This window comes from Notolepis coatsorum (assembly GCF_963971535.1).
Source record: "Notolepis coatsorum genome assembly, chromosome: 7".
Taxonomy (NCBI): Eukaryota; Metazoa; Chordata; class Actinopteri; order Aulopiformes; family Paralepididae; genus Notolepis; species Notolepis coatsorum.
This window is the reverse complement of record NC_140171.1, coordinates 4,240,162-4,262,238: the sequence shown is the minus strand read 5'-3', so window position 1 is coordinate 4,262,238 and position 22,077 is coordinate 4,240,162. Positions and strand designations below refer to the sequence as shown.

Here is a 22,077-nt window from a genome sequence, read left to right as displayed (position 1 = left end):
TTACTTCCAGAACCGGAAGTTAGGAACCGGTTCCTATTAGAACCGGTTTTCGGTGCCCAACCCTACCGATCATATGCATTTGGATTTTTAACTCTAGCTTGTGTAGGGACAAAATGCCAATCGATTTAACGTTATTAGCTTAGCGCCTTATAACTAGCTTTGCAGGAATTATCCCAGATCATTCCCATATAACGCTCATATTCATTAGGCTATAAAACGGGAACGTATTGATGAAAAAATTATTTCTTTATGGCATATTGAAGGGAAGGTTTATACTGTCAATTGACAATGACAATGGATACATAGCTATAATAGAAAATATAGATTTAGCTCTACAAACAACGTCACGCACAGTGAAACGTTGTAATGAAAAGCTGGCGTCCTAGAGTGGGGCCCGTCTAATCTAATGGCCGGGAATGTGTTAACACAGCACTGTTTCCTCTTAACACAGCACTGTTTCCTCTTAACACAGCACTGTTTCCTCTTAACACAGCACTGTTTCCTCTTAACACAGCACTGTTTCCTCTTAACACAGCACTGTTTCCTCTTAACACAGCACTAGAACAGCACTGTTCCATCTTAACACAGCACTGTTTCCTCTTAACACAGCACTGTTTCCTCTTAACACAGCACTGTTTCCTCTTAACACAGCACTAGAACAGCACTGTTTCCTCTTAACACAGCACTAGAACAGCACTGTTTCATCTTAACACAGCACTAGAACAGCACTGTTCCATCTTAACACAGCACTAGAACAGCACTGTTCCATCTTAACACAGCACTGTTCCATCTCAACACAGCACTAGAACAGCACAGTTTCCTCTTAACACAGCACTAGAACAGCACTGTTTCATCTTAACACAGCACTAGAACAGCACTGTTTCATCTTAACACATCACTAGAACAGCACAGTTTCCTCTTAACACAGCACTAGAACAGCACTGTTTCATCTTAACACAGCACTAGAACAGCACTGTTTCCTCTTAACACAGCACAGTTTCCTCTTAACACAGCACTAGAACAGCACTGTTTCCTCTTAACACAGCACTGTTTCATCTTAACACAGCACTAGAACAGCACTGTTCCATCTTAACACAGCACTAGAACAGCACTGTTCCATCTTAACACAGCACTAGAACAGCACTGTTTCCTCTTAACACAGCACTGGTTCATCTTAACACAGCACTAGAACAGCACTGTTCCATCTTAACACAGCACTAGAACAGCACTGTTCCATCTTAACACAGCACTAGAACAGCACTGTTCCATCTTAACACAGCACTAGAACAGCACTGTTCCATCTTAACACAGCACTAGAACAGCACTGTTCCATCTTAACACAGCACTAGAACAGCACTGTTCCATCTTAACACAGCACTAGAACAGCACGGTTCCATCTTAACACAGCACTAGAACAGCACTGTTCCATCTTAACACAGCACTAGAACAGCAATGTTCCATCTTAACACAGCACTAGAACAGCACTGTTCCATCTTAACACAGCACTAGAACAGCACTGTTCCATCTTAACACAGCACTAGAACAGCACGGTTCCAGCACCTCTCGGCCCTGGTCTCTGTATGGCGGAAAGGCGACAGGGGGGGGGGGGGGGGGGGGTCAGGCCGGCTGGGAGGGACAGGAAGCTCTGGGTCTTAACAATGACTCCGGCTCTCACGTAAAGTGTTTGTAAAGGAGGTGAGAGAGAGAGAGAGAGAGAGAGAGAGAGAGAGAACGATCCAACACACCCTCTCCTCTGTTTCCTTCCAGGCTGAGTCACCGCCGGAGCGCCCGCACCGACGAGGAGAGGAGACGAGGAGAGGAGACGAGGAGAGGAGAGACGGAGAAAGAGAATCTGGAGAGAGGAGACGGAGAGAGAGTGCGGTAGAGGGGGAGAGAGCGATTTAGGTGTGCAGGTTGGGGAAGCGAGAGAAGTAGAGACAGACAGAGAGAGAGAGAGAGAGAGAGGTGAGGTAGGTTCCAGGGACGGGGAGAAGCAAGACACAAGGAGGAGAGAAAACGTTTTCTTTTGAAAGACTGCAAGAGAAAGTCCAGTGGGTTGGATAGAAAGAGAGAGAAAGTGAGCGAGCGAGAGAGAGAGAGAGAGAAAGTGAGAGAGAGAGAGAGAGAAAGTGAGTGTGAGAGAGAGAGAAGTGGAGATAGATAGGTACGATCAGAGAGAGTGTGTGTTTAGGAGACAGACAGAGGGGCAGTCGACTCAGCATCAGTCCCCCCCCCCCCCTCCTCCTCCTTCTCCGGGGTCACCCCCCCCTCCTCCTGCGGGGTCCCCCCCCCCTCCTCCTGCGGGGTCCCCCCCCTCTCCCTGCGGGGTCACCACACTGGGACGAGTGACAAGAAGACGCCACCATGAGCGATCAGAACGTCGTCAAGGAGGGCTGGGTCCAGAAACGAGGTGAGCATTCACGTGTGTGTGTGCATGTGTGTGTGTGTGCATGTTAGGGCTGGGCGATTTCAATTTAAATTGTGTCCACGATCATGAAGATCTCAAGATAAAACGATTATTGTGCCGCATGCCGTGTTGCTCTCATTTAGCCTTGTGTTTGTAAATGCAGCGCACCCTTCCTTCACAGCGCTGCGCTCCACCCCTCCATCCCCTCAGGTTTCAGCTCGTGGCCACAACATCTTTGGTAACTTGTAGAAGATGACAGAAAGGCAGCCTTTGGTAACTTGTAGAAGATGACAGAAAGGCAGCCTTTGGTAACTTGTAGAAGATGACAGAAAGGCAGCCTTTGGTAACTTGTAGAAGATGACAGAAAGGCAGCCTTTGGTAACTTGTAGAAGATGACAGAAAGGCAGCCTTTGGTAACTTGTAGAAGACGACAGAAAGGCAGTCTTTGGTAACTTATAGAAGATGACAGAAAGGCAGCATTTGGTAACTTATAGAAGATGACAGAAAGGCAGTCTTTGGTAACTTGTATAAGACGACAGAAAGGCAGTCTTTGGTAACTTGTAGAAGATGACAGAAAGGCAGTCTTTGGTAACTTGTATAAGACGACAGAAAGGCAGTCTTTGGTAACTTGTAGAAGATGACAGAAAGGCAGCCTTTGGTAACTTGTAGAAGATGACAGAAAGGCAGCCTTTGGTAACTTGTAGAAGATGACAGAAAGGCAGTCTTTGGTAACTTGTATAAGACGACAGAAAGGCAGTCTTTGGTAACTTGTAGAAGATGACAGAAAGGCAGTCTTTGGTAACTTGTAGAAGATGACAGAAAGGCAGTTTTTGGTAACTTGTAGAAGATGACAGAAAGGCAGCCTTTGGTAACTTATAGAAGATGACAGAAAGGCAGCCTTTGGTAACTTGTAGAAGATGACAGAAAGGCAGCCTTTGGTAACTTGTAGAAGACGACAGAAAGGCAGCCTTTGGTAACTTGTAGAAGATGACAGAAAGGCAGCCTTTGGTAACTTGTAGAAGACGACAGAAAGGCAGCCTTTGGTAACTTGTAGAAGACGACAGAAAGGCAGTCTTTGGTAACTTGTAGAAGATGACAGAAAGGCAGCCTTTGGTAACTTGTAGAAGATGACAGAAAGGCAGCCTTTGGTAACTTGTAGAAGACGACAGAAAGGCAGCCTTTGGTAACTTGTATAAGACGACAGAAAGGCAGCCTTTGGTAACTTGTAGAAGATGACAGAAAGGCAGCCTTTGGTAACTTGTAGAAGATGACAGAAAGGCAGCCTTTGGTAACTTGTAGAAGACGACAGAAAGGCAGCCTTTGGGCGGCTGGGTGGCGCAGCGGACATTGTGCTTGTCACCAACGCAAGAGACACCGGGTTCGACTCCGGCTGTCGGCGTTGCCTCCGGCTTGGGCCGGCCGTCATACTAACTCATTGGCAGAGTTAGCGGGTGGAAGTCGATGGGTGGTAATCTGGACGTTGTGGACAGCGACTCCTACAGGTCGGTTGGGGGACGCCTGCACAGCAGAGACAGGAAATGGCGGGGGTAGTGTGAGCCTCCCACACGTTACACCTCGCCAATGAGAGTCCGCGCTGGCAGGTGAAAAGATGTGACAGGCTGCCTCCACGTGTATCGGAGGGGACACGTGATGCAAGGCTTCTATCCTCCCTACAACCGACCAGTGGGGGGCATATGCGAGCAACGTTCAAGACAGGGGAGGGAGAATTGGCAGGTGAGATAAATTGGGATGGGGAAAAAATCACAGAAAAAAGGAGGAGAAAAAGTAGATACACTTTTTTATAAAAAAGGCAGTCTTTGGTAACTTGTAGAAGATGACAGAAAGGCAGCATTTGGTAACTTATAGAAGATGACAGAAAGGCAGTCTTTGGTAACTTGTAGAAGACGACAGAAAGGCAGCCTTTGGTAACTTGTAGAAGATGACAGAAAGGCAGTCTTTGGTAACTTGTAGAAGACGACAGAAAGGCAGTCTTTGGTAACTTGTAGAAGATGACAGAAAGGCAGCCTTTGGTAACTTGTAGAAGATGACAGAAAGGCAGCCTTTGGTAACTTGTAGAAGATGACAGAAAGGCAGTCTTTGGTAACTTGTAGAAGACGACAGAAAGGCAGCCTTTGGTAACTTGTGGAAGATGACAGAAAGGCAGTCTTTGGTAACTTGTAGAAGATGACAGAAAGGCAGCCTTTGGTAACATGTAGAAGATGACAGAAAGGCATCCTTTGGTAACTTGTAGAAGATGACAGAAAGGCAGTCTTTGGTAACTTGTAGAAGATGACAGAAAGGCAGCCTTTGGTAACTTGTAGAAGATGACAGAAAGGCATCCTTTGGTAACTTGTAGAAGATGACAGAAAGGCAGCCTTTGGTAACTTGTAGAAGATGACAGAAAGGCATCCTTTGGTAACTTGTAGAAGATGACAGAAAGGTAGCCTTTGGTAACTTGTAGAAGATGACAGAAAGGCAGCCTTTGGTAACTTGTAGAAGATGACAGAAAGGTAGCCTTTGGTAACTTGTAGAAGATGACAGAAAGGCAGCCTTTGGTAACTTGTAGAAGATGACAGAAAGGCAGCCAGTCGAGAAGAAAGGTAAAACAAATTCACTGGTTGTCATATAATGATCTCAAATCAATGAGTAATCATGTTATAATAATCGTGATTTCAATATCAATGAGAATCTTTGCCCTAACGGGGCAGCCCTAGTACGTGTTCGGGTACGAACATCGCTGGAAAACAGTCCAACGTCGACTCTTAAAACCCAGAGCTCGATCTTTTGATCTATGTTTTTCAGTGGATGTATGAAGACTTTTCATAAACATTATTTCCAGCGTGCCTCCCGTCACGCAGGTCGGTGTCCCTAGTTTGCCCTGTGCCGACCTTCTACGGAAGCTCAGTTGACCCAAATTACCTCTTTTGACAACAATGGAAAAAAAGCACTGGTCCCTTGAAACCTATATTTTCTCCGTATTGCCAGGTGAATTTCAACTCGAGCGACCTTGAGCAAAGCCACGTCTTGTTTGCGTCTTTCTTTTTTTTTAAACTTACATTTTTATTGAACACTCATAGACATACAACACAACATATACAATAACATCAATAACACAACAGTACAATGATGTAGGCCCCTTGAGCTCGGCTGCGCTCATCTTCCCAGACCCCCGCCAGAGGAACCTCCCACCCTCCCCCCCTAGAAACCGGGCTCCCCCGCATCCCAGGTCCGTCCCACGCGGGGTCCAGCACTCAGCGACACGGGCATCTTGAATCTGATTGGGCCCGACCCAGTAGAGGGGCGAGGGGCAATGCTCCCCCCCACCGAGCCAAGTTGTTTGCGTCTTTCAATTGACTTTTGTCTGCATTCCCGCCGCTTCTAAATGTCGTTTTGTGTTGTATTTGAACCTCAACAAGACCTCAACAATGTCTGTGTTAGTTGATATCTTACTGTGTCAAGAGGCGGTGCACCTTAGCACCGACGTGCGTGTACAGGCTTTGCTCGGCAGGTGTACCTGTGTACGTATGTTAAAATGCTGAATGGACTGCATTTATATAGCAGCTTTTATCCAAAGCACTTTACAACTTTGATTTAGAATGTATTGTCATCATACAGCACAAGTACAGTACAACGAAAATAGTTTTGGCATCCAACCAGAGTGCAAATGTAACAGTAAAGTGCAACAGTAATATACAATGTACAGGTGATTAAAACTGGGTACAAGATATATCAATTAGTACTACTGAGTAATAGTGCTAATCAGATGTATGTAGAGAGTTGTAATATTAATATGTATAGTTAGTTAGTGATACAGGTATAAAGACAGTATGGTAGTGTCAGTCATACTGGGCAGCAGTGTAACTAGTAAGAGTAGGTACAGTCAAGTCAAGTCAAGAGTTTTATTTGTCACGGCATACGAGTATACAATGAAATGCGGGTGGTCTTGCCCGCAACGATGTGCAAATACAGTGGGTACAACATATAATAGAATCCGATACAAAAACATTGTGCAATAACAGGTAACAGGTAACAGGTAACATGGTGTGACATCAAAATCGGTATCTGTACATAGTTATTTACAGAGCATATAGGACATGCTAGGTAGCTTTGGTAGTGCAATACACTGTTACTGTTGCTACTACTGATTTAAGTGGCCTTTCCTTTTGGCAATAAGTGTGAGTGTGTGCGCATGAGTGTGTGCCCGCTCATGTTAAAGTGTTAAGTGGCTGCTAGTGTGTGAGCGTGCACAGCGTGCGTGTCGTGTGTGTGCTCGTGTGTGCTTATGTGTGGATAGTTCAGTGTTCTGTGGTACTCAATGTTCATTGTTCAGGACTCTGATGGCCTGGGGGAAGAAGCTAAGCCTAAGCCTCTCTGTCCTAGTAGCTGGGGTTCGCAGGCGTCTGCCTGACCTCAGCAGCTGAAACAGGCTGTTATTGGGGTGGTGGGGGAGTAAGGGATATGTACAGGTATAGATATAGTATCTGTTGGTTGGTGCGCCTGCGCAGTAGAATCAGGAAGTGTCGGGGGCAGCGTGAGCCTCCCACGCGTTACTCCTCGACACTGAGAGGTCGAGCTGCGCAGGTGAAAAGATGCGACTGCTGTTACCTCAAGTACCGGAGGGGACTTGTGCTATGTATGACTTAGTCCTCACTGCAGCCGGCTTGTGGGAGGCAAGAAACAGCGTTCGTGACAGGGGAGGGTTGAATTGGATGATACGAAATTGGGATGGGAGAAAATATAGAAAATGGAGAAAAAGTGGATCAAAAAAAAAAGATATAGTATCTGCAGATACAGTGTGTCAAACTTATGCCTCACATTGACCCATTCACTCACACACCGACGGCGGAGGCAACCATGCAATGTGCCAACCTGCTCATCGGAAGCAGTTACCCAAGGGCACTTCGACACCGGGAGGAGCCGGAATTGAACCGGGAACCTTCTTATTACCAGACGACCGCTCTGCGTCCAGAGCCACTGTCTAACCCTAACCTTCCGATTACCAGACGACCGCTCTACCTCCTGAGACACAAATATTTGTCCAATTACTTAAATCGCTTCCGTGACAATCGTTCATATTCTACTAGAAGGAGCAGATTTTATTCTTCCAAAATTCAACTCATTAATGGGCACGAATACCTTTTTTATATTCTGCGGCATTGGAGTGGAACAAGCTTCCAGTGGCCCTGAAAAGCATTGAAGAGGGGGGAAGCTTTAGACGTGCCACAAAGAAATGGCTAGCCAGTGAAATGTAGAGTATAGCCACGTCTAGGAAGGAGCGGGTAGGGCGTCTCTGTTAGTCTCTTGATAGTATATGTAGAAGTGAAATACAGGTTCATGTTTTATGTGGATGTTCTATGTTTTATTATGATGCTCTGTTTTATTATAATGCTCTATGTTTTATTATGATGCTCTATGTTTTATGTTGATGTCTGTCCATGTCCAAAATCAGGGACCATGATGGGAATAAGTGCTTGCACTTTCTCATGTTTTTATCCCTTGGATGCTGTCTTTTACTCCACAATAAAAATCAATCAATCAATCAGTCTAACCTTAACCTTCTGATTACCAGACGACCGCTCTACCTCCTGAGCCACTGTCTAACTCTAACCTTCTGATTACCAGACGACCAGCTCCACCTCCTGAGCCACTGTCTAACCCTAACCTTCTGATTACCAGACGACCAGCTCTACCTCCTGAGCCACTGTCTAACTCTAACCTTCTGATTACCAGACGACCGCTCTACCTCCTGAGCCACTGTCTAACTCTAACCTTCTGATTACCAGACGACCATCTCTACCTCCTGAGCCACTGTCTAACTCTAACCTTCTGATTACCAGACGACCAGCTCTACCTCCTGAGCCACTGTCTAACTCTAACCTTCTGATTACCAGACGACCGCTCTACCTCCTGAGACACTGTCTAACTCTAACCTTCTGATTACCAGACGACCAGCTCTACCTCCTGAGCCACTGTCTAACTCTAACCTTCTGATTACCAGACGACCAGCTCTACCTCCTGAGCCACTGTCTAACCCTAACGTTCTGATTACCAGACGACCAGCTCTACCTCCTGAGCCACTGTCTAACTCTAACCTTCTGATTACCAGACGACCAGCTCTACCTCCTGAGCCACTGTCTAACCCTAACCTTCTGATTACCAGACGACCAGCTCTACCTCCTGAGCCACTGTCTAACTCTAACCTTCTGATTACCAGACGACCAGCTCTAGCTCCTGAGCCACTGTCTAACTCTAACCTTCTGATTACCAGACGACCATCTCTACCTCCTGAGACACTGTCTACTGTAACTCTAACCTTCTGATTACCAGACGACCGCTCTACCTCCTGAGCCACTGTCTAACCCTAACCTTCTGATTACCAGACGACCGCTCTACCTCCTGAGGTAGAGCGGTCGTCTGGTAATCAGAAGGTTAGGGTTAGACAGTGTCTCAGGAGGTAGAGCGGTCGTCTGGTAATCAGAAGGATAGAGTTAGACAGTGTCTCAGGAGGTAGAGATGGTCGTCTGGTAATGAGAAGGTTAGTGTTAGACAGTGTCTCAGGAGGTAGAGATGGTCGTCTGGTAATGAGAAGGTTAGAGTTAGACAGTGGCTCAGGAGGTAGAGCGGTCGTCTGGTAATCAGAAGGTTAGGGTTAGACAGTGTCTCAGGAGGTATAGCTGGTCGTCTGGTAATCAGAAGGTTAGGGTTAGACAGTGTCTCAGGAGGTAGAGCTGGTCGTCTGGTAATCAGAAGGTTAGGGTTAGACTCTGTGTCTAATATGGCCATTGCTTATCAATTGACAGAGCTCTCATATTTGCGAATGCAACAGCGTTCACCCTGATGTAAACAAAACAAGTCATTGATAAGCGACGGCCATATTAGACACATAGCCATAATTTAAGATATAGTTTATGCATTCGCAAATATGAGAGCTCTGTCATTGAAGGCGCTTGTCGCGGCTCATGCGCATGCGCGGGCGTACGCGATAACTGGCGGCGATAAGGGGGGCGTGCTAGCGTAGGGTCACGTGGGCTTAGTGGCCAATCAGAGGAACCCGGAAACCGAACAGCGTTGTAGAAGGCATAGACGCTTCCTGGTCGTTCCGCACTCTACCCCCTACCGTCGGTCTGGGAGGGCGGAGACTATCACATGCTTCCTCCGACACATGTGTACCCAGCCCACCGCTTCGTTTCACCTGGCAGCGCGGACTCTCACTGGGGAAGTGTAACGCATTGGGAGGATCACACTACCTCCCCCAGATCCTTCCCTCGCTGTGCAGGCGCCCCGACCGAACTGTAGGAGTCGCTGTTTACAACGACCAGGACCCACCCTCGCCGGGTTTCCCACCCTCTTAACTCTGCCAATTGTGTTAGTGTGGACGGTCGGCCAAGCCGGAGGCACCACAGCCGGATTCGATCCCACTGGCTCTGTGGTGTTAGACAGACGCTTAGTCCGCTGCGCTACCCGGCAGCCCTAACAAGAACATTTTAAAATGGCACTTGGTATCAAAAAGGTAGCTGATCCCTGGTTTAGATGTTTGACAGTAGGTGAGTTTGATGATCCAGCAGCAACCTCGACACATTATGTTCCCTCTGTGCATTATGTGAAAGAGGATCGACACCTCCTCACCGGCTACACCTCTCCTGTTGGCTTCACGCTCTGTTTCATCTATGGTACATTATCTTATATTATATATATTATATTATTCACTGGTGGAAAGTAACTAGGTACTTTTATTTAAGTACAATTTCAAGCTACTTGTACTTTACGTGAGTATTTTCATTTTAGGGAACTTTATACTTTTTACTCCACTACATTTCAAGGGAAATATTGTACTTTTTACTCTACATTTATCTGAACCCCATCAGTTACTAGTTACTTTGAAGAACAATATTTTGCATAGAAAAAACATGGCAAAGATTTATGAAGATTATGTACTTTTACATTTGAAGCACATCAAGAGGACGTAATCAGAGCAGCATAACTGGACCACGTACCACTTTAACATAACCTTTAATCAGAGCAGCATAACTGGACCACGTACCACTTTAACATAACCTTTAATCAGAGCAGCATAACTGGACCACGTACCACTTTAACATAACCTTTAATCAGAGCAGCATAACTGGACCACGTACCACTTTAACATAACCTTTCATCAGAGCAGCATAACTGGACCACATACCACTTTAACATAACCTTTCATCAGAGCAGCATAACTGGACCACATACCACTTTAACATAACCTTTAATCAGAGCAGAACAACTGGACCACACACCACTTTAACATAACCTTTAATCAGAGCAGCATAACTGGACCACATACCACTTTAACATAACCTTTAATCAGAGCAGCATAACTGGACCACACACCACTTTAACATAACCTTTAATCAGAGCAGCATAACTGGACCACATACCACTTTAACATAACCTTTCATCGGAGCAGCATAACTGGACCACACACCACTTTAACATAACCTTTAATCAGACCAGCATAACTGGACCACATTCCACTTTAACATAACCTTTAATCAGAGCAGAACAACTGGACCACACACCACTTTAACATAACCTTTAATCAGAGCAGCATAACTGGACCACACACCACTTTAACATAACCTTTAATCAGAGCAGCATAACTGGACCACATACCACTTTAACATAACCCTTCATCAGAGCAGCATAACTGGACCACATACCACTTTAACATAACCTTTAATCAGAGCAGCATAACTGGACCACATTCCACTTTAACATAACCCTTCATCAGAGCAGCATAACTGGACCACATACCACTTTAACATCACTTTTAGAGGTCAATGGATCGAGGATTGAATGCTCCCAAGCACTGGAATACACAAACGTTATGTAGTGTACTTTCACTTTAGATACTTAATTACATTCAATAGCAAATACTTCTCTACTTTTACTTAAGTAGAATTTGAATGGAGGACTTTTACCAGAGTACTCATTTATCTGGGTATTTCTACTTTTACTTAAGTAAAGGAACTGTGTACTTCTTCCACCACTGATATTATCCAAAGTGCTTTATAACTTATGCTTCACATTCACCCATTCATTCACAGATTCTGACAGCGTAGGCGACCGGGCAAGGTGCCGACCTGCTTGTTAGCAGCGGTCAGTCGTGTCTCTCGTTGGGAGCAGAGTGTCTCTCGTAGGGCTGTACCGAATGTCATTTTTTAACATTCACCGCTTCGGTAACACTTTATAATAACACTCAGTTATAAGACCTTTATAAGGTATTTGTAGATAATGAACAAATCATTTATATACATTCGTAAATTATTATTAAATCATTTATAACTATATTTGTATAACATTTACAAATTAGTTCTACATTATTTATAACTCATTATCAACATTGTTTGTGCTTGATTTGTTCATCATTAAATAATGTTGTTTAATGTGTGTAGTAACACATTTGTAGATGCTTTGAAAAATGGATATGAAAAAACGACTATACTGTACCTCCATTTATCTGTTCATGTTCGACAAATTATTTGTTAAGCCATTCATAAAACATCTATAAATCATTTGCAGATGCTATTGTGTGCCCTAATCTAAAGTGAAGCCTATTCATCATTAACAAATGTTTAATAGTTTGTTTATTTGTGGACTTTTATGAATACACACGAATGTTATGATAAACGTTTTATTTACATTTTTATGACGAGTCATATACTATAATAGTATAATACTATAATATTAGTGTAGCCTAATCTTTATCTGCAACTGTGAAGAAAAAACCCATTGGTTTAAACAGAATGAATAGACGTAAGAAATATATATAAAAAACATACATATTTTTTTATTTTATAAAATATTCAAATGTTGATTTAGAATTCGAATGTCAACATTATGAACGAAGCTTCGAACTATTCGGTACAGCCCTCTCGTTGGGAGCAGAGTGTCTCTCGTTGGGAGCAGAGTGTCTCTCGTTGGGAGCAGAGTGTCTCTCGTTGGGAGCAGAGTGTCTCTCGTTGGGAGCAGAGTGTCTCTCGTTGGGAGCAGTCAGGAGTGTCTCGCTCAAGGACGCTTGAGGAGCCGGAATCGAACCGGGAACCTTCCGATTACCAGACGACCGCTTTACCTCCTGAGCTACTGTCGCCCCCAATCTATGGAGATGTCAACCCACAATACATTCCATTCATAGTCAAATGAAATTACCTACCTGGGTTCCATCCTAGAGGAAAATCTTTCCTGTGACAAAATGGCATCCAATGTAATAAAAAAAAGTCAACCAACGAACTATATTCTTGTACTGGATCTCCTCTCTGGTCAACAAGAATACACTGAAGACTCTGGCAGGAGCACTCATTCAAGGGTACTACGACAATGCTTGCACCTCATGGTACCAAAGCACCTCAAAGGCCCTAAAAACAAGATTACAAACATCTCAAAACAAACTGGTCAGACTACTACTTGACCTTACTCCTAGAACCCACCTCACCCCTGCCCACTTTGACAACCTAGGATGGCTTAGAGTAGACGACAGAGTACAGCAACTTGCAATGGGCCTGGTCTACAAGATACACTACACCACTAAGATGCCCATGTACATGTCGAAATACTTCCCAAAGGTCACGACCACAACACCAGAGGGAGCTCCACAAATCATGTTCAACCAAGATTCGGCTCAAACAAGGGACTAAACACGTTTCTGCCACAACAATGTGGAACGCCCTACCCACAGCCGTAAAATAATTTGAATCCCTAGTCTACCCTCCTTCAAAACCGCCCTCAAAGAGCACCTACGGGTGGCTGCAATTCGAAACTGGCCCCGGTAAATGTCCAATGTTTTTTTATGATCTCTTTCTCTCAAACAGTACTGTATATTTGTATATCTTGTATGTCATAAATGTCTGGATGAAACAGTACATGTGTGTCATAAATGTCTGGATGAATTGAAAATGGGGGACCCTGATGTAAACAAGACGAAAGTCTTTCTCTGGTCTGCATCCCCTTAACAATTGTGTGTATTGAGCTGTACTGTACTGTACCCATTCTGCAATCTGTTAATAAAGTTTTCAATCAATCAATCAATCAATCAATCAAAGGTGCCTGTAGACCTATACACACCACGCCGGGTCACTAGAGCTGTCCCCGAAGCCTGTTTTTGGGCTTCGAACTTTGTCAGGGTTTTTTCGAACAGACGTTTGAACCTTCGTTTTTAATTAGAATTTATTTAAAAAAAAATGTATATCCTCAAACTAAATCCTCAATTTGAATAAAGGGATTCATCTGATTAAATCTTTATTTTTTTATTATTAAATCAACTTTCTTTAATGAATAACTCATCAGTTTCGTCAACATAAATAATCCAATAAGGGCACGGTTGGTACGAAAGTGATGGTGACGTCTTGATGGAGCGCCAAGCGGATGCAGATAGGCTGCTACATCATTTATGATGTTTTATTAAACATTTTATGAGGAGTCATATACTATAATAGTATAATACTATAATATTAGTCTAGCCTAATCTTTATCTGAAATTGTGAAGAAAAAACCCATTTAATATATATTTTTTTTTATCCACTTTTTCTCCCATTTTCTATATTTTCTCCCATCCCAATTTCGTATCATCCAATTCAACCCTCCCCTGTCACGAACGCTGTTTCTTGCCTCCCACAAGCCGGCTGCAATGTGGACTAAGTCATACATAGCACAAGTCCCCTCCGGTACTTGAGGTAACAGCAGTCGCATCTTTTCACCTGCGCAGCTCGATCTCTCAGTGGCGAGGAGTAACGCGTGGGAGGCTCACGCTGCCCCCGACACTTCCTGATTCTACTGCGCAGGCGCACCAACCGACCTGTAGGAGTCGCTGTCCACAACGCCCGATCCCCACCCATCAGTTTCCCACCCTCTAATACTGCCAATTGTATTAGTACGGACGACCAGCCAAACTGAAAACAATGTGGAGAGCTGGATTCGAACACGCGAACCCAGCGTCTCCACATTGGTGGTGAGTGCCTTGCCCACTACACCACCTAGCCGCCCTTAATTTTTTGGGGTCGGACTCCGCGACATAGCCCTTGGCTTGTTCCAGTCCCTCTTGGCTGGTTGGACTGAGTGTGTCTCCCTTGGAGGCGCAACATCCTCCAACCACCCCATCACCTGCGGTGTCCCCCAGGGATCCGTCCTCGGGCCCCTGCTGTTCACCCTGTACATGCTCCCCCTCGGCCACATCATCAGCCGGCACGGTGTGTCGTTCCACTGTTATGCTGACGACACCCAGCTGTATATCCGGATTTCACCATCTTCACCTTCATCACCCCCCACACTGACCGCTTGCCTGGAGGAGACTAAGGCGTGGATGAACCACAGGTTTCTCCAGGTCAACAGCTCCAAAACAGAAGCCATGCTGATCGGTACCCCACACCAGGTCCGGTCATCCACCATCACCACCATCTCCTTCTCCGGTCAGGACATTCCCCTCTCCACCCTTGTCACCAACTTGGGCGTGACAATGGACCCCCACCTCACATACGAAACTCACATCAAACACCTCTGCAAGACCTCTTTCTTTCACCTCAGAAACATCACTAAACTCCGTTCCTCACTCACCCTGGCAGACATCACTAAACTCCGTTCCTCACTCACCCTGGCAGATTCGGAGAAACTCGTCCACGATGAGGGTGCGCAAATACAATCACATCACCCCCACCCTCAGATCACTTCACTGGCTCCCCGTGGAACACAGGATTGAGTACAAGGTCTCCCTCCTCACTCACCAGTGCGTACACGGTGGTGCCCCTGCCTACCTCAAGGAACTCCTCACCCCCCAGTCCTCCTCACGTTCCCTCCGCTCCGGCACAGCCTACCTCCTCAAAGCCCCCAGGACTAAGCTGCACACCATGGGCGATCGAGCCTTCTGCTCTGCCGCACCCAGACTGTGGAACGCTCTCCCCATCCACCTGAGAGCATCACAGTCCGTCGAGGCTTTTAAAACCTTTCGGGCCTAAAAACATTTCTTTTTAACAAGGCTTTTGCCAGAATTTTTCTTTTACTTTTCTTTTTTACTTCTATTCATTTTATTATTATTTAATTTTTTTTTATTTTTATGTTCTTCCATTTCATTGGTTGTTTTATTCATTTTAATTGTTTTATTCATTTAACTTTTTATCTTTATCTCCTGTAGCACTTTGAGATTTTCACAAATATAAAGTGCGGTACAAATTTAATTTATTATTATTATTATTATTATTATTATTATTATTATTATTATTATTATTATTATTATTATTATTATTATTATTATTATTATTATTATTATTATTATTATTGGTTTAAACAGAATGAATAGACACCTAAAAAAGATATATATAATAATAATATTTTATTTAAAATTCTAATGTTGATTTAGAATTCGAACGCCAACGTAACGAAGAAAGGTCCGAACGTCCGAACGTTTGGGCTCAGCCTGAGGTCACACACAGCAGGGTCAGTAAAGGTGTCTGTAGACCTATACACACCACGCCACACACACACACAGCAGGGTCAGTAAAGGTGTCTGTAGACCTATACACACCACGCCACACACACACACACACAGCAGGGTCAGTAAAGGTGTCTGTAGACCTATACACACCACGCCACACACACACACAGCAGGGTCAGTAAAGGTGTCTGTAGACCTTTATACAATGGCATGCAAATATCTTGATTCTGAGTTAGCCGTTGTTATTTCGTATAACACACACTCCACGTGACCCCAGATCCCTCCCACAACCGAATAACTTTTTCTGAATGAGTCCGCCATAGATGGACAAATGGAAGTATGAATATATTTTGAACGAATCCTCCAAAAAAGATAGTCAACTGGAATATGTTAGTTCGTTACATGTTGGTTTATGTAATTGGTTTGTCATGACCCATTGTGAAACAAAAGAAAAATTGCGGACTTAAAAAAAAAGTATAATAAAATGGCAGTCGATTTTTATTAAAAAGAAAAAAATGTCAGACTTGGATCTACTATTGGATCTACTTTCTCTGTGGATGGTTTTGTGAATACATCTCCACTATGCTTCAATTACTGTGTGTTTATTGTATAGCAATAAGGTTGGGTGAATTCGGCCATTGTATAAAAGCATTAAATCACTTGAAGTCGTGTGTTATACTCATTAGATCACGCTGCGCGTCGGGCCTAATCGTGATCTATTGAGTATAACACACGACTTCGCGTGATGTAATGCTTAAATACACGCCACGCCACGCCACGCCACGCCACACACAGCAGGGTCACTGAAGGTGCCTGTTGCAGAATGAAAGCTGACGTGTCACGTCACGTTCTCCTCTTTGCAGGGGAGTACATCAAGAACTGGCGACCGCGCTACTTCCTGCTGAAGACGGACGGCTCCTTCATCGGCTACAAGGACAAGCCTCAGGACGCCGACCTGGCCTACCCTCTCAACAACTTCTCTGTAGCAAGTAGGTCATGTGTCCTATAGTGGGTCATGTGTTCTATAGTGGGTCATGTGTTCTATAGTAGGTCATGTGTTCTGGTGGGTTACTGTATGTGTGTTCTAGTGGGTCATGTGTTCTATAGTAGGTCATATGTTCTATAGTAGGTCATGTGTTCTGGTGGGTTACTGTATGTGTGTTCTAGTGGGTCATATGTTCTATAGTAGGTCATATGTTCTATAGTAGGTCATGTGTTCTGGTGGGTTACTGTATGCGTGTTCTAGTGGGTCATGTGTTCTAGTTAGGGATGTCCGATATTATCGGCCGATATTGGCATTAAAATGTAATATCGGAAATTATCGGCATCGGTTTTCAAAAACCAAAAAAATAAACGTTTTTCTTTTCTTCTTTATTTTTTTTTACATTTATTTAACCTTTATTTACCCAGGCAAGCAAGTAAGAACAAATTCTTATTTTATTTATTGTCAAAAGTATGCATAATGTTGTGTTAATTCCACGACAAGAGATATGTAATGTTAATTACCTGAAATGATTCCGTTTTTTAGGGGACGGACGGACCGTAGGGTTATTCTATAACCCTGGTTATATGAGTATAGCGAGCGCTCTGCTCTATTGGAACTATCCCTTTATCCAATCTAATAATGAATAATTTTCTCCACATGCACACACCCATCCGCCTGGCCACACCCACATCCGCTCCTCTACATCAGTGGTTCCCAAACCTCTCCTCGGGACACCCCAGCCGTTCCATGTATTTGTTAAATTCCACCAACAGCACACCTGATTCAACTAATAAAGGGCTAGTTAAGTTGAATCAGGTGTGCTGGTGGTGGAATTTAACAAATACATGGAACGGCTGGGGTGCTTCAAGGAGCGGATTGGGAAGCACTGCTCTACATAATCATGTCAGTCATGGCCCGCATCCCACATGCCACCGGGGAACGGACGGGAAGCAAAACACCCCTGTCACAGCCTCCAACATCACGGGGTCAAAGGTCAAGAACCCAACCCCCGTGGCAAGGCCGTAGATACCTTTACTCTGAAAGCTGCAGTAAACCGCAGATACCTTTACTCTGAAAGCTGCAGTAACCACAGATACCTTACTCTGAAGGCTGCCGCTTAAAGCTGCAGTAAACCACAGATACCTTTACTCTGAAAGATGCATTGAACCAGACACCTTTACTCTGAAGGCTGCAGTAAACCAGACGCCTTTTCTTCCTCAATGTTATCTTGTGGGCAAAACCGTCCTTTGGGGAGAGACTCCTGGGACACGCTGGCGCTTGCAGGGACAGGTCGTTGGACACCGCACGGTTTCATTCAGACTGTTCCTGGATCAGTTAGCCGACTGGGGTGTCTCCTGAAAGACGGCACGTGCGGTTTGGTTGGGAAAATAGTTTGCCTCCAGAACGTCCTCATTGTTTACAGATGGTAAAGGTTCTATAACCTATTATAATGCAGCTTTACATGTGGAAGTCCTTTCTTGTGTGTATTGATTGACACGTTTGTTCAATAACGGTGACATCATGGTGCTTTAAGGACATTAAGAATTTATTGATTAAATGCTTTCCTCATTCAACTTTAGTTATTCTCTCTCTCTCTCTCTCTCTCTCCCTCTCTCTCTCTCTCTCTCTCTCTCTCTCTCTCTCTCTCTCTCTCTCCCCCCTCTCTCTCTCCCTCTCTCTCTCTCTCTCTCTCTCTCTCTCAGAATGTCAGCTGATGAAGACCGAGCGGCCGAAGCCCAACACGTTCATCATCGCTGCCTCCAGTGGACCACGGTCATCGAGAGGACTTTTCACGTGGACTCCCCCGACGGAGAGGTACGCCTCCCTCCCTCCCTCCCCTCCCTCCCTCCCCCTCCCTCCCCTCCCTCCCTCCCTCCCTCCCTCCCTCCCTCCCCTCCCTCCCTCCCTCCCTCCTCCCTCCCCCCCTCCCTCCCTCCCTCCCTCCCCTCCTCCCTCCTCCCTCCCTCCCTCCCTCCCTCCCTCCCTCCCTTCCCTCCCTCCCTCCCTACCTCCCTCCCTTCCTCCCTCCCTCCCTCCCTCCCTCCCTCCTCCCTACCTCCCTTCCTTCCCCTCCCTCCCTCCCTCCCTCCCTCCCTCCCTCCCTCCCTCCCTCCTCCCTCCCTCCTCCCAGGAGCTACACTTAACGCTGCTTTGTTTGTTCCTTCAAATCAAATCAAATCGAATCGAATTGATTTGTAAGGCCGACAACACGCGTTAACCCTTTCACTGCCACACGACAGAAGGTTGGCCCTTTGCTATCACACAGCCGACGGCGATGCTCCATCATTAGCATCATTAGCTAGCTCCGGAGCTAATGATGCTAATGATGGAGCATCGCCGTCGGCTGTGTGATAGCAAAGGGCTATAACCTTCTGTATGCACAGTGAAAGGGTTAACCGGCTGTCGTGGTGTGGCAGTGAAAGGGTTAATGTCCATGTGGGCCGGACGACACGTCTTCTTTAAACGGGTCAAGAAGAAACATCACAATAAGTCAAAGAACAAAACAAAAACACCATAAAGTAATTTTTTTTTTTAAATGAATGCAAAATTAATGCAACACTCCCAGACGTACCCACGCGGAGGTAAGGAAAAACTCACTAAAGCCTAGCAATAGGAAAAAAAATGCACCACAGGCAGTGTGGAGGAGAGAAACCTTAGAAGGGCCGTTCAAGGGGGGGGGGGGGATCTCCCTTCTTGGATGTCGTCGGTGATAGTAGTGTTGCCGTCGTCTGTGCTTCTTCCAGCGCGGCGTAAAGACCTGTGAAGATCAGGCTGGTGATTACTGACTCGTGAGACGCTCTCTAGGCGCCCAGCAGTGTTGCTGTAGAGGGCTCGAGTCCTGGACTGATCTTCAGGACTTGTTGTTGTGACTCGGGACTTGGACTTGAGCACTGTTGTGACTCGGACTTGGACTCGAGCTGCACTGACTGCATTCGGACTGGGAAGGTGCAGACGGGGACTCAGACTTGTTAATTGACTGTTGTTGTCTTTTGTAATAGGCCCTAATCATTTGGCATACGATACCGATGGCTAGTGCATTTGTTTGGCTATTGTGTCACAAAAGTAAATAAACTCCCTTTGAAACGGTGACCGCTGTGTCATTTATGTTTAATGTAGACCTTTTTTTTTATTTGTATGTCAGCTCTTTTACTGCCAAGAGTGGAGTGGACTCAACCTTGATGACTCGGACTCGGACTAGGGTGATGGGGACTCGACGGTTAGATGAACAGACAGTGTTCACTACATACTCAGTTCCCTCGACGTTTAATCTGCTCAGTTCATACACTGGTTGCTAACTGGTAGCTAACCTAGCTGTGGTGTTGTGTTGACTGGTAGCTAACCTAGCTGTGGTGTTGTTGACTGGTAGCTAACCTAACTGTAGTGTTGTGTTGACTGGTAGCTAACCTAGCTGTGGTGTTGTGTTGACTGGTAGCTAACCTAGCTGTGGTGTTGTGTTGACTGGTAGCTAACCTAGCTGTAGTGTGTGTGTTGTGTTGACTGGTAGCTAACCTAACTGTAGTGTTGTGTTGACTGGTAGCTAACCTAGCTGTAGTGTTGTGTTGACTGGTAGCTAACCTAACTGTGGTGTTGTGTTGACTGGTAGCTAACCTAGCTGTGGTGTTGTGTTGACTGGTAGCTAACCTAGCTGTGGTGTTGTGTTGACTGGTAGCTAACCTAGCTGTGGTGTTGTGTTGACTGGTAGCTAACCTAGCTGTGGTGTGGTGTTGACTGGTAGCTAACTAGCTGTGGGTTTGTGTTGACTGGTAGCTAACCTAGCTGTGGTGTTGTGTTGACTGGTAGCTAACCTAGCTGTGGTGTTGTGTTGACTGGTAGCTAACCTAACTGTGGTGTTGTGTTGACTGGTAGCTAACCTAACTGTGGTGTTGTGTTGACTGGTAGCTAACCTAGCTGTGGTGTTGTGTTGACTGGTAGCTAACCTAGCTGTGGTGTTGTGTTGACTGGTATAACCTAGCTGTGGTGTTGTGTTGACTGGTAGCTAACCTAGCTGTGGTGTTGTGTTGACTGGTAGCTAACCTAGCTGTGGTGTTGTGTTGACTGTAGCTAACCTAACTGTGGTGTTGTGTTGACTGGTAGCTAACCTAACTGTAGTGTTGTGTTGACTGGTAGCTAACCTAACTGTAGTGTTGTGTTGACTGGTAGCTAACCTAGCTGTAGTGTTGTGTTGACTGGTAGCTAACCTAACTGTGGTGTTGTGTTGACTGGTAGCTAACCTAACTGTGGTGTTGTGTTGACTGGTAGCTAACCTAACTGTGGTGTTGTGTTGACTGGTAGCTAACCTAACTGTAGTGTTGTGTTGACTGGTAGCTAACCTAACTGTAGTTTTGTGTTGACTGGTAGCTAACCTAACTGTGGTGTTGTGTTGACTGGTAGCTAACCTAACTGTAGTGTTGGCTAACTGTTAGCTAACCTAACTGTGGTGTTGTGTTGACTGGTAGCGAACCTAACTGTAGTGTTGGCTAACTGTTAGCTAACCTAGCTGTGGTGTTGTGTTGACTGGTAGCTAACCTAGCTGTGGTGTTGTGTTGACTGGTAGCTAACCTAACTGTAGTGTTGGCTAACTGTTAGCTAACCTAGCTGTGGTGTTGTGTTGACTGGTAGCTAACCTAGCTGTGGCGTTGTGTTGACTGGTAGCTAACCTAGCTGTGCGTTGTGTTGACTGGTAGCTAACCTAGCTGTGGTGTTGTGTTGATGTAGCTAACCTAACTGTAGTGTTGTGTTGACTGGTAGCTAACCTAACTGTAGTGTTGTGTTGACTGGTAGCTAACCTAACTGTAGTGTTGTGTTGACTGGTAGCTAACCTAACTGTAGTGTTGGCTAACTGGTAGCTAACCTAACTGTAGTGTTGTGTTGACTGTTAGCTAACCTAGCTGTGGTGTTGTGTTGTCTGGTAACTAACCAAGCTGTGGTGTTGTGTTGACTGGTAGCTAACCTAGCTGTAGTGTTGTGTTGACTGGTAGCTAACCTAACTGTGGTGTTGTGTTGACTGGTAGCTAACCTAACTGTGGTGTTGTGTTGACTGGTAGCTAACCTAGCTGTGGTGTTCTCTTGTCTGAAGGGATGAATGGGCAGAGGCCATCCAGATGGTGGCCGATTCCCTGGCCAAGCAGGAAGAGGAGGGCATCCTCTCCAGCCCCACCTCGCAGATCGAGAACGTGAACGAGGAGGAGATGGACACCTCCATCAGCCACCACAAACGAAAGGTGA

The 22,077-nt window shown here is 45.3% G+C and overlaps 1 protein-coding gene across 1 annotated transcript in view; it reads left to right on the top strand.

Moving 5' to 3' along the window:
• The first annotated feature begins 1,819 nt into the window (after positions 1–1,819).
• Positions 1,820–22,077, top strand: part of akt3b (v-akt murine thymoma viral oncogene homolog 3b) — a 56,493-nt gene continuing 36,235 nt past the window's right edge. Inside the window, 6 exon segments of the mRNA XM_084318058.1 lie at positions 1,820–2,410; positions 16,730–16,855; positions 18,555–18,599; positions 18,602–18,660; positions 18,662–18,666; positions 21,929–22,073. Of these exon segments, the coding sequence (XP_084174184.1) occupies positions 2,365–2,410; positions 16,730–16,855; positions 18,555–18,599; positions 18,602–18,660; positions 18,662–18,666; positions 21,929–22,073 (426 nt within the window). The 5' untranslated portion in view covers positions 1,820–2,364.